Here is a 13,526-nt window from a genome sequence, read left to right as displayed (position 1 = left end):
GCTTTTGTTCCGGCCCTCCGGTCCAGTTTAAGAACCCATTGTGGCCCTCGAGTCAAAAAGTTTGCCCACCCCTGGTCTAGGTTGTCCTCACAGCCTCTTGTTCTCCAATAAGCTAGACTAGGCTTCTTTTCTTAATGGCAGAACCTTTCCAAGAGAGCAAAAACAGAAACTACGAAGCCCCTTACCCTAGCTCTGGCAGTCACAGGATCATTTCCATTGCATGTTATTGGTCAAGCAAGTCATGAGGCCAGGCCAGATTCAGGGGGCGAGGAAATAGACTCTGTCTCTTGGGGTAGGGGCTGCAAGTCACATTGCAAAGGGACAGGGACACAGTCTGTCACCAATGGTTGACATGTGCCAGTCACAGTGCCAGGTTAGGAATGCCTTCTACCTTAACGTTTTCTGCCTTAAGAGACACTGAACAGGATATAATTAGATTCTCTTTCTTCCTCTCTAGTCTCCGTAACTATTAATTTTATTTCATTTTTATTTTTTTAAACATTTCAGTCTCTCAGAAGTAGATTTACTTTTTTTTTGATATATGGAGGATTTAGCATGCTGTTTGTGTATGTGCTTATGTATTTGTCCTCTCTGTCTCTCTGTCTCTCTCTCTCTCTATATATATATATGTGTGTATATATATATACACATATACATGTATATGTACATATATATACACATGCATATACACGTGTATGGTAATAATTTATTGGTCTTACCTTTCAAAATACAAAGTAATATATACTATGTTAAAAAGCTAAATAAAGTGATGAAGTTAGACTATTGTATTATCTCAGCCCTCCACCCCTATTGCTGAGGAAACTGATATTGGCAGTTTGGTGTATGTATATTCTTCCATGCTTTTCTCTCATAAAATATGTGCGAATGTATAGAGGTCTTTTTAAAAAAGAAAAATTGGATCCTACTGTACACTTGACTGTGGAACTTTTATCACTTTAGGGGGTATATCATCAACCTCCTTCTTGTTCAATATGGTATAGATCATTTTAATTGCCACATAATACATCTTAGTATGTATAGACCACAAGTTATTCCAACCATTTTCCTATGTTGGATATTTAGGCTGTTTTATGTTCTCTCCCCCACTACAATAAAGCTAAATAAACATCTATATGCTTGTATCTTTGCAAGTTTTATAAGAAATATCTCCAAAGGGGGACTTACTGGGTCAAAGGCTATACCTGGTTTTCATTTTAATAAGAAATGCCAGATTACTTCCCCTTAAGATTAAAGAACTGTGAAGAGTCCGTAGATTTTTATGGGCCTAAAAGTGTAAAAAATAATAGAAAAAAAAGTTTTTTCCTTAGTATGACTGTTTTATAGATTTTAGAGAATTATATGCTACAACCAAATTAAGCATCTCTCCTTACTGTACTATTGTATAGTACACTTGAATGCTTTTCAAGTATGTTAGCTAATGCCCTTTTTTAAGAAATAAAAGTTTAATGCTTGACTATCGTCATCATTGTCTTAAGATATTACTCTATCACTATTGTTATTTACTTTGATTATGGTTTGTCTTTGAAATAAATAATTAATGGGTTGCTTTAATCTTGACAGGAGGTTGAAACCTACTTTTTTGAAGGTTTGCTGAAATGGAGAGAATTGAACCTTACGGAACACTTTGGTATTTTCTACTTTTTTTCTATTTTAATACCTGTCATTTGCACTTTATATGTTCAAAACAACTAAATCATGGTGTGATAGGAAAACAGAACTTCTTTTTTTTTCATCCAGGGAAATTTTACAAAGAAGTTATTGACAAATGTCAATCATTCAATCAGCTGGTCTATCATCAAAACGAGATAGTTCAGAGTTTGAAGACTCACCTGATCAAGAACAACAGTTTTGCTTATCAACCCCTTTTGGAGTAAGTAGCATGTTGAGAGAAAGCTCATGGATATTTGTCTGAACTTTATGAATGGTTGTGTTTATAGCTACATATGACTTAGATCTGATGTTTAAAAATAAGAAATTACCTTTTCTGTTAGTCTGAATACTAGTGCATTGCCATAAAGCTGAATCTTAGGCATATTTTTTTGCTTTTGTTTCATACTTTTCAGATAGCCCCATTTTTCTTTGTACTAGTGCATTGCCATAAAGCTGAATCTTAGGCATATATTTTTTTGCTTTTGTTTCATACTTTTCAGAGAGCCCCATTTTTCTTTGATACATACAATAGGAATGGTTGACCATAATTTGTGATAGAATGTACCTTCTTGCTTTAGCCTTATCTTTGCTGAATTCTTGAAATATGAAAAACTTTATACCTCTCTTGAGATTTGATTTGGAAGGTTTAATTAATCCTGTCATCATAGGCGATCAACTATCATTTATGAAATTGACTTGCAGTATTTGTTTTTTGGTCTGTATGTCTCACAAATGTTACTTTTCTTGTTGTTAATCCAGTTTGGTTGTACAGCTGGCACGAGATCTGCAGACAGACTTCTATCCACATTTTCGGGATTTTTTTCTGACTGTCACCTCAATCCTGGAGACTCAGGACACTGAGTTGTTAGAATGGGCTTTCACCTCGCTGTCGTACCTGTACAAGTACCTGTGGAGGCTCATGGTGAAGGACATGCCCAATATATACAGGTGACCCTTTTCTCTCTAACAGAGTGTTTATCTTTTTTCTTCCTTTTCTTTTTCTTTTTCTTTTTTTTTTTGCTTTTAATTTGTATTGTATTTTATTGACAATTCAGTGCCGTTGGGTAAGTTAATAAAGTTATGCAAGCATCACCACAATACAGTTTAAGAACATTTCCATCATCTCCAAAAGATTACTCATGCCTGTTTTCAGTCAGTCCTGCTCCCCACCTGCATTAGTTCTGTGAGCAAAAGCAATGTATGCATGTTCAGTGTTCAAGATTGCCTCTGTGAAAACAGCTGTGTGCTCAAGGATATTAATACTCCCTACGCCAGTGATGGCGAATTTTTTGAGCTCGGCGTGTCAGCATTTTGAAAAACCCTAACTTAACTCTGGTGCCGTGTCACATATAGAAATTTTTTGATATTTGCAACCATAGTAAAACAAAGACTTATATTTTTGATATTTATTTTATATATTTAAATGCCATTTAACAAAGAAAAATCAACCAAAAAAATGAGTTCGCGTGTCACCTCTGACACGTGTGTCATAGGTTCGCCATTATTGCCCTACGCTGTAGAGTTGTGCTGAGTAAAGTAACAGAGGAAGTGCCTACATGAATGTAAGCTAGAGTCCAAACTCTTCTGCTTGGTGTTCATAGCCACCTGTTTACTGGGTAGCTTTATCTGCAACTGCCTGCCCCGACTGGTAGACGCCTCCTTGTTATCTCTTGACCATGATCAATTCTGTGAACTCTGTCTTTAATCTTGCTTTTATCTCTAGTGATATGCACTTTGGTATTCACCTGAATTCTTCTTGTTCAGGGCTTACTACAAGTTTCAACTTTTCACGGAGTCCTCTCTATAAGTCCAGTACCACCAATCCTTGCTTCTTAATTTCTCTGACCTTCAGTCTTCTGTTCCAGCATGTGGGTGGGTGTCTTGGTAATCAAAGGAGATTTTAAACTTTTTGTTTTATGCCTGCTACATATTCCTTTCATATCTAGTTCAGTGTTAGTTGGATATATAGTTGACATTTAGCTTATCTTTATTAAAATTATAATTATTAAACATGTTTTTATTCTCTCATTTATAGAATGTATAGTACACTCCTGGCTCATAAAAAACTACATATAAGAAATTTTGCTGCTGAAAGCTTTACTTTTTTGATGAGAAAGGTTAGTCTGATATGTTTATTGCTCATTAATTCTCAAGAACCTAATGAACAAAAGCCTGATATCTCTTATAATGTAGTTATTATGGAATAATTATATATGTATATGTGTTTATATATGTGTGTATATATTTGTCTATCTATGTATACATACACACACACAGACACATCGCATAAGTATTTTGAGTTTATATCACCATACGTTTAGTCTTCTCACTAATGTGAAATAATTTGGGTCATTCTTTTGTTGTTATTTAGGTTTTTGGTAGTTTTTACTCTCCGTCTGTGTGTGTGTATATGTATGTGTGTTTAAAAGCGCCACCTAATTCAAGCGAGTAAATACATGAACAGTGAAATTAACAGGAATTTTTATAATGATTTCCTGGAAGAAACTGATTGCATAGTGTCAGTTGTATTGGTTTCCATAGAAAATTTTAGAGGGTTTTGTAATAAAACAAAAACATTGATATTAAATGTCTCTTATACTCATAAAATATATGATTTTTCTATAAAAGACAGAATGTCCCTTATGTAGTTTTTCTTGGTACATCCCTTATACCAGCCGTGGGCAAACTACGGCCCTCGGGCCGGATCCGGCCCGTTTGAAATGAATAAAACTAAAAAAAAAAAAAGACCGTACCCTTTTATGTAATGATGTTTACTTTGAATTTATATTAGTTCACACAGACACTCCATCCATGCTTTTGTTCCGGCCCTCCGGTCCAGTTTAAGAACCCATTGTGGCCCTCGAGTCAAAAAGTTTGCCCACCCCTGCCTTATACTAATGAATTACTCTTGTGTGATGTTATAAATGTTACTATACTATTATAATAGTTTGAGATGACTATGTAATGATGTTTACTTTGAATTTATATTAGTTCACACAGACACTCCATCCATGCTTTTGTTCCGGCCCTCCGGTCCAGTTTAAGAACCCATTGTGGCCCTCGAGTCAAAAAGTTTGCCCACCCCTACCTTATACTAATGAATTACTCTTGTGTGATGTTATAAGTGTTACTATACTATTATAATAGTTTGAGATGATTACAAGTGTCTTTTCCTAGAATTTTGTCCTAATTATATTTAAATATAAATATGTAGAATAATGAGTAAAATTTCTTCATTTGGATGTTTGTGTTTTAAATACAATTTTCCATTTACATTTTGTGTTTTAGGTTTCTGATAAAAACTCACTTTTCAATTTAATGTTTCTTGATCTTGATGAACATCCGGAAAAGGTAGAAGGAGTTGGACAGTTGCTCTTTGAAATGTGCAAAGGAGTAAGAAATATGTTTCACTCCTGTACAGGAAAGGTAAATAGCTGGGGGGAAAACTTTCAGTCTCTGTGAAAGGGGTTGAAAAGAAAACAGAAAAGATTTACTGAAATGATGGACAGAAGACTGCGAGAATAAATAGCAGTAAATGGGGAGCATTAAGGCTTTAGTAGCAGTGTTTACCTAATGTAGGCTTTGAATCAGTAGGTATTTTTACTTGCAAGATCATTGCTCTCTTCTTCATCCTGAATCCTAGTAACATCAATTGATTAACGAGCAAAAGTAGGTGGGTGGGGGCAGCTGGATGATGAAATTCCCATCCTAGTTAGAAAATTCCTTTTAAGACAGTTAACCCTCAAATATCCTTGATTATTCCTAGATTCAATTTTAAGGTGACTAATATAATCAGAGCGGGAAATCAGTGTAATATTTAAAAATGAAGGTTTACATGTTTATTTTAATGACTCTTGAATTCCCACAGGCAGTGAAGCTAATTTTGCAAAAGCTAGGACCAGTTACTGAAACAGAAACTCAACTGCCATGGATTTTAGTTGGAGAAGCACTAAAAAACATGGCCAAATCCACTGCTTTCTACATCTACAAGGAACATTTTGGTATATTTTTTGAATGTTTGCAAGTGAGTTCTAATTTTTCAGGACTTGTATGTAATAAGGAGTCCAAGAGTTGATTGTTCTTGCTCATTTAGCAGACCACTCCTGGTGACTGTTTTTTATAATTGCTCTTATACTTTTATACACTTACTAGAGGCCCGGTGCATGAAAATTCATGCACTGGAGGGAGTGGTCCCTCAGCCCAGCCTGCCCCTCTCACAGTCCAGGAGCCCTCAGGGGCGGCAGGTGACCCCATGATCAGGGGAAGACAACCCCCCCATCACACCTCTGCTGCTGCCACTGCCGACAGCGCAAGCCTTGGCCAGCCCTGGTTACCTGAGCCTCAGGTGGCTGGGCAGCCACCATCCGAGGCTTGCCTGCACCTCGGGCCAGCCCCTGGGCAGCTGGGCAGCCTACAGCCAAGGCTTGCCTGCGCCTTGGGCCGGCCCTGGGCAGCTGGGGGGCTGAGGGGACTGGGGGACTCTGGAGGCAGGCGCGTGGCAAGGCCGGGCCACCTGGTGAGTCCAGCTTTGCCGTGTGCCTGCTGGCCCAGCAGGGCTGAGGGTACTGGGCGCTGCCATCTTGTGGCTGTGGGCGCCACCATCTTTGAGGGTGTGGCAGTCAATTAGCATATCTCCTATTGGCTGTGAGCACTGCCATATTTATGATGGCGTGAGGGTCAATTAGCATATTCCCTCTATTAGCTAGGATTGGAATTTTCCTTCCTTCAACCTTCTACACTATTTTGATTTGATTTGATACTTTGAGATGCAATAGGGCATAGTGATTAAGAAAGCAAGCTTTGCATCCAGACTGCCTGTATTTGAATCTTGGTCTTGTCTCTTATTGTTAGTACTAGAGGCCCAATGCATGAATTTGTGCACAGGTGGGGTCTGGCTGGCCTGCCCCGATCAGGCCAATCAGCCTGGCCTGGGTGGGGGAGGGGACAGCCTAGGGGGGAGTGTAGGGGATGCGGGAGGTTGGCCAGCTGGCCCTGCTCCCTGGTCAAACTCAGTCGAACTCCTGGTTGAGGGGACAGTTTGTATATTAGCCTTTTATTATATAGGGTGACCTGGGAAAGTTATTTAAGTCTCTATTCCCCCATCTTTTCATCTGGTAAGTAGGGTAATAGTTTTTTCTTCTTCATGGTTGCCATGTGGATTGTGAGGAAATACTTATAAGGAGCTTAACAACCATGTACTCAGAAATGTTTGTTATTTTCTTTAGTGACTCCCAGTAAGTGTGTCCTTTTTTTTTTCTCAGAGCAAAAGTAAGTGAAATCTTTGAATGCTTCACACAATATTTTTATTATTTGGTTAACAGATCAGTTGGATATTTTATAGTTATTTTCTTTGTTAAATATTTTCTCTTTTAAATTAAATTTTTTTGTTTGCAGGAGTCACTCCTGGATCTACATACAAAAGTAACCCAAACTAACTGTGGTGAAAGCTCTGAACAGATTAAAAGGTTGTTAGAAACATATCTGATACTTGTAAAACATGGGAATGGATCAAAGATAACCAAGCCTATTGATGTTTGTAAAGTGAGTTCTCAACTTAATTTGCTTAGAGTTTGTTTATCATTAAAAGCTGATTGCTAAGTACACATTGTTTTTTCTTTTACTTATAGGTATTGTCTCAAACATTACAAATAGCCCATCTCTCCACATCTTGCCGGGAGACCCTCTTGGATGTCATTTCTGCTCTGATCCTAGGCGAAAATGTTGCCTTGCCAGAGACCCTCATCAAAGAAACTATAGAAAAAGTAATTTACTTCAGCTTAATTGAGTGGTTAATAATATGTTTATCATTGCACAAGCCTCCTGGGGAGTATAATTGAATCATGGCAAAGGCTCTGCCTTCTGGGAATTTATAATCTTAATAATCTTTGAATTGCATGCTATAATAAGGAAAACACAGTGTGATAAAAGCCAAATCTGTTCAGCAAATGTTCACCAAATGTACCTAGCCTACATTGCACTGGGTATGGACTAGATTTCACAGTGGACACTATGGTGCCTATGATTTTCGATAGGGAGTGGTGCTCTGAGAGTTAGTCATTACAGTTTGTCAAACTAATCTATTGATGTCATATAGAAACATAATGGTTAGTTTTGTCTGGGGTTGAGGGATGGAGATGGCTTTTCAAAGGACTTGTATTTGGGATAGTCCTTGAAGGTTAATAACCGTCTGCCAGTCAGAGGAGGGGTTGAAAACTCTACGAGAGGAAACAGCACAGCTGTGTTAAAAAATTTATGTCGTTGAGGCACATGGACACATGAGGAAGTGTGATGTACATCATGTCAGCAAGGCTCTGCTTGGCTTTGAAAAGTTAGGTTGGATGTTATCCTGCCAGTGTTGGAGGGACCTGGAAAAACTAAGCAGGGAAATGATTTGATGAAATTTGCATTTGAGTGAGTTTAGAAGATGGATTGGAGGGAAGTGGGATTGAAAATAGAGCAGTTAAGTTCTTCCTAGCTTCATATAGTGCACAGAAAGTATAGCGGAAAGTTTAAATCGTGCTGCTGGCTCCTCTGTAATTCTCCATAGCTGGAGAGATTCCAGCAGCTCTGGCAGAGCCCTGTGTCATCACTAGAAACACAAAGCCCTTCACGTCTGTGTAAGTTCCTGTGGAGAAGGCTTAGCAGGGGACTGATTACTCCAGCTGCTTTCCCGCAGGGGCCGCAGTGCCTGTGTCTCCCACTGGGTGTGTCCCTCTCGCAACCGCAGACTCAGCAGTCAAGTTCTTTTCACCTCGAGTGACGGTATTAACTTGTATTGAGCATCCCACTGCTTTCTGCTTGCAAGTGGAGGACCTTGAAGGTTTTGGAAGTTTTTGTTGCTTTGTTTTTTCCAGGAATGGGGAAAGTACTCCCTGTGTACTTACATTAAAATTTTTTTTATTTGTGATTCACAGACTTTTGAGAGCCAATTTGAAAGACGTTTAATTTTGGATTTTTCTGAAGTCATGTTTGCTATGAAGCAATTTGAGCAGGTGAGAAAGATACTATGTTACCATTTGTTGTGTTTTTAATCTGTTATAGAAAAATAAATTTAAAATCCTGTGATTTTTATTTCCTTTTTTTTTTTAAAGGAACAGCGTATGTATTGGATGTTTGTATTCATATATATGTATATAAATTTTTTAAGCGATTATATTCTTATTTCAGGTCACAGTGAAGTTTTATTTCATATGCTAAGGCATTTAAATTGTTTTTATTTTTTTAATTACAGTTGACATTCAATATTATATTAGTTTCAGGAACCAACTTGTTTTTAAATAATCCTTTTGGGAGTTATAAAACCATATGGTAAAATTGGGGGGGCGAAACAGTTTCAGAGACTTTAATGTGAATTTGAAGCATAGAAAATAGTTTCTCAAACACTTTGCATTGTAGGGTTGTTGTGAATTTGATTTCATTGCTACACAATAGGTCCTGATGGAATGAAGTCGAAATCTTTCTTATCAAATCCTAAGTTTATTTTATCCCTTTCCTCTCACTCCCATCAAACATTTGCCACTCCTTGAATACTTAATGGGAACCCATCTCTGTATCTGTTCTCTCATTTTCCCTTTAGTCTTTAATAATATAATCCTTTGTCTCAAAGAAAAAAAGTCTGTGTACACATACCAGCTCTGTTCCTTCCTGCCCAGTGAGGGGCCTTTATCTGCCTTTTTAAATTTTAATTTTGTTTTAGTAACTTCATCTTTTCCTTCTTCCCTGTTCCCTTTTGTCTTTTTTAAAAAAATATTATCTTTATCAGAGTACTCTATGGTGTTTAAAATTTAAAGTCAAACAGGGCTAAAGGCAGTCACTTGTTTTCCACTCCCATCTTACTCAGGAGGAGCAAATCATCTAATGACTTTAGGTGTTTTTTCTGGTGTTTATATTTTTAAATCATCTGAATTTGCTGCTTTTCCTCTATGCATTAGTTTTAGCCCTCATCTATAGACTTCCTCCTATGGTAGATGAATTACGGTTCTTTTACTCCTCTCATCTTAATATATCACAAATTTTGGCTGAGTTCATATTCACCATATATTTGACTCTTATTTAAAAAGGAATATTTTGCCCTAACCGGTTTGGCTCAGTGGATAGAGCATCGGCCTGCGGACTCAAGGGTCCCAGGTTCAATTCCGGTCAAGGGCATGTACCTTGGTTGTGGGTACATCCCCAGTAGGGGGTGTGCAGGAGGCAGCTGATCGATGTTTCTCTCTCATCGATGTTTCTAACTCTCTATCCCTCTCCCTTCCTCTCTGTAAAAAATCAATAAAATATATATATATAAAAAAGGAATATTTTATAATTATATTCCTTTCTTGTATACCTTGACATTTTTCCTGAAATTGCTTCATTCTTTAAAAACTGGAAATTGTTTTCTTTGAATAGCTGGTCAGTGAGTCTGTTTTCCAGCAGCATTGTAGAATGCCTTTCACATGACACATGGTCAGATAATCTAGCAGCTCAACTTTTCCCTACCTTTTCTGGAGACATTCCTCCGGGAGCAATTCTAGTCTGACTGTTGCTTTCTCAGCCCACTGCACAGATGTCAGACAAGAACCATCCTTTTCTTTTCTCTTGTTTCCTAGATCACACATTTTTCTTGTGTTATAGTTTACTTTCTTATTTTGATGAACATTCTTCAGAGGTTAACGGAAGTAAAATTTTGAGATTTAGTACATCAGAAGATGTCTTTATTCTCTCCTCACACTATATTGCTAGTAGGCTAGGTATAGAATTCTAGATTGTCATTTTCCCTCGGTTTTTCAGGCATCACTCCATTGTCTTCTGGTTCTTATTGTTCCTGTGGAGAGTTCTGATGCCATCATGAGTCCTGATTCTTGGTTATGATATTTTTTTTCTCTGTAGAAGTGTTAGATTCTTCTTTTCCTTAGGTGTTCTGAGATTTGTATGTTAATATTGTGATTTTTTCTTTCTTATTTTTAGCTTTTTCTACCCAGCTTTCTCTTATATATTGAGAATTGCTTCTTGATTGATGACACTGCAGTCAAAGATGAAGCTCTGGCCATTTTGGCCAAGCTTATTCTGAACAAAGCTGCACCACCCACTGCTAGCTCGATGGCAATTGAGAGGTACCCTCTGGTTTTCTCACCACAGACAGCAGAGTAAGTTCTACATCTTTATTCCCTGTATTGCTGGTAAAAATAATGCATTAACAGTACCATAAAAAAATGAAGATCTATATGTATTAACTGGAAAGATGTCCATGATATGTTGTGATGAGGAAAAAGCAAGAATATATGTGAAATACCCATTTTGCAAAGCTAAAACAAAAAGTGTATGTGAGCATAGGAAAACACATGGAAGATACACAATGTCAGGAGGATAGTAAGTGAAAGAAAGATGTGACTAAAATTTTTTAACCTGTTTTAAAATACATTCACATACAGTTGCAAGAAATATTTCAGAGAGGTTCCATATACTCTTCACCCAGTTTTTCCCAATGGTAACATCTTACATAAGTTCACTGTAATATCACAACTAGAAGATTGACATTGGTTCAATGCACAATTCCATTTTTGTAATGTTTGAGACCTACAGCTAGGCAAAGTTCTTAGACTTGACATCAAAGACTTGACCTTGCACCCACCTTACTCAGAGTTACCAGTTTTACATGCACTTATCTCTACATGTGTATGTAAATGGATATAAGTTCTGTGCAGTTTTATCACATGTGTAGTCGTAACCACCACCAGGGTCAAGATACAGAGCTGTTCCATCACTACACTGATCTTTTATGCTACCTTCTAGTAGCCACACTCACCCTTCTCCCACTCCATCTCTACCCGCTGGGAACCACTAATCTAGCCTCCATTTTTGTAATTTTGTCATTTTAAGAATATTATACAAATGAAATTGTAGGTGTATACCTTTTGAGATTGGCTATTTTCACTCAACACATTTCCTGTGAAACCCATCCAAGTTGTATCAGTAATTCATTCCTTTTTATGTCAAACGTCATTTCACATGCTTATTGCTGAGTAGTATTGTTTAATCATTCACTTGTTGAAAGATGTTTAGGTCATGTCTAGCTTTTGGCTATTATGAATAAAGCTGTTGTGAACATTCCTGTACATACTTTTTGTTTCTCTGAGATAAATGCCCAAAAGTGAATTTTGGTTATGTGGTATGTGCATATTTGGTTTTATAAGAACCTGCCACATGGTTGTCCAGAAAGGCTGTGCCACTACCTGTTCCCCACACAGTGAGTGACCCAGCCTCTCTGCATCCTCATTAGCACTGCATGGTGTCACTGTTCTTTATTTTTACCAGAGTTAATAGGATATAGTGATGTCTCATTGTAGTTTTAATTTGTAGTTTCCTAATGGCTGATGATGTTGAACATCTTTTCATGTGAATATTTGTCATCCACATGGTCTCCATAGTGAAATATCTTTTCCTTTTCTTGACCCATTTTCTAACTCTATTGTTTCTTTACCGCTAGTTTTGAGAGTGCTGCATATTTTTTAGATACAAGTCCTTTCATCAGTTATGTGGTTTGCAAATATTTTCTCCCAATCTATAGCTTGCCTTTCTTTGCTTAAAGATTTTTCAAAGAGCAAAGTTCTAAATTTTGATGAGTTCCAGTTTATCAACTTCTCCTTTTATGGAAAATGTTTTTGATGTCAGCTCTAAGAACTCCTTGCCTAGCTGTAGTTTCCAAATATTTTCTCCTATTTTTCTAAAAAGTTTTATAGTTTTATGTTTTACATTTAAGTCCATGATCCATTTTGAGTTAATTTTTATATAAGGTAGGAGGTTTTGGTCAAGTTTCTTTTTTTGCCTACGGCTGTCCATTGCTCTGACAACATTTGTTGAAAAAGCTTTTCTTCTTCATAGTACTGCTTTTGCACTTTTGTCAAAAATCAGTTGGGTATAAATGTGTGGGCCTATTTCTGCGTTCTCTGTTCTGTCCCATTGTCCTATGTGTCTATTCTAGGCTAATACCACACTGTCTTGTTACTATAGCTCTAAAATAAGACTTAATATCGTGAAAAAATATTCTTCTTTATTCTTTTTCAAAGTTGTTTCAGCTATTTCTGTTCCTTTGCCTTTCTATAGAACTTTTAGAAGAAATTTGTCTATGTTTACAAAAAAAAGCAAAGAAAAACCCTTCTGGGATTTTGTTTGGAATTGCATTAAGTCTATAGATCAGTTTGCAGAGAATTGACATCATAGGGATACACAAACTGTTAACTTTGTTTACATTACATACGAGTCTGGCAAGAGGAAGAAAGAGGTGACTTAGCACTTAGATCATATACCTTTGCATTGTTAAAGGCCGTGGATTACTTTCTTAATTCTATTAACAGCAATGCATACTCTTTGGAACTTGAAAACAGTTCATGTAAGTAAGTGAAAGGATCCTGCTTATCACTTTTCAAATAGTTTGAGTGGGTGTGTTTCTAGAAATTATGCATAGGAATACATAGGAATAAAACATTTTCTTTTGGATTAGTTAGACCTGTTGCTGCGTTCCTTGAGTTTGTGCTGAGTAATCAGCTTTGAAGCATTGCAGCATCCCTTGAGATGGTGTCATTGTCCCCACGGTCACACAGCCGAGTTAGGTTTTGAATCTGATGAGCGTGAGATTCTGAAGGAACCCATCTTCATGCATTGCTCATATACTGACCTTAAAAGGAGCTTCTCTTTCAAAGCATACCAATGGGGTCCTGTTGGTTTTTTACTTTGCCCAGCTCTGATTCCTAAGGAATGGGTACTGAATAACCTCTGTAGGATTATTCTGTTGGAACTTTTCTCTTGATTTTGCAACACCAAGCCAATCCCCAACAGGCAGATTCCTTTCAGATGGCCAGAACTGTGGGTTCTGGGCA

The 13,526-nt window shown here is 37.3% G+C and overlaps 1 protein-coding gene across 1 annotated transcript in view; it reads left to right on the top strand.

The window, feature by feature from the left end:
• The window catches only part of UTP20 (UTP20 small subunit (SSU) processome component), a 76,363-nt gene that overhangs the window by 3,637 nt on the left and 59,200 nt on the right, over nucleotides 1-13,526 (top strand). Inside the window, exons 3-12 of the mRNA XM_005882368.2 lie at nucleotides 1,582-1,648; nucleotides 1,759-1,891; nucleotides 2,431-2,619; nucleotides 3,707-3,788; nucleotides 4,960-5,097; nucleotides 5,540-5,695; nucleotides 7,066-7,212; nucleotides 7,299-7,433; nucleotides 8,586-8,663; nucleotides 10,618-10,796. Of these exons, the coding sequence (XP_005882430.1) occupies nucleotides 1,582-1,648; nucleotides 1,759-1,891; nucleotides 2,431-2,619; nucleotides 3,707-3,788; nucleotides 4,960-5,097; nucleotides 5,540-5,695; nucleotides 7,066-7,212; nucleotides 7,299-7,433; nucleotides 8,586-8,663; nucleotides 10,618-10,796 (1,304 nt within the window). The remainder of the gene's footprint in view (nucleotides 1-1,581; nucleotides 1,649-1,758; nucleotides 1,892-2,430; nucleotides 2,620-3,706; nucleotides 3,789-4,959; nucleotides 5,098-5,539; nucleotides 5,696-7,065; nucleotides 7,213-7,298; nucleotides 7,434-8,585; nucleotides 8,664-10,617; nucleotides 10,797-13,526) is intronic.

This window comes from Myotis brandtii, unplaced genomic scaffold, assembly GCF_000412655.1.
Source record: "Myotis brandtii unplaced genomic scaffold, ASM41265v1 scaffold708, whole genome shotgun sequence".
Lineage (NCBI taxonomy): Eukaryota > Metazoa > Chordata > Mammalia > Chiroptera > Vespertilionidae > Myotis > Myotis brandtii.
The sequence above is the reverse complement of the archived record's forward strand: the minus strand, read 5'-3'. Positions and strand labels throughout refer to the sequence as shown.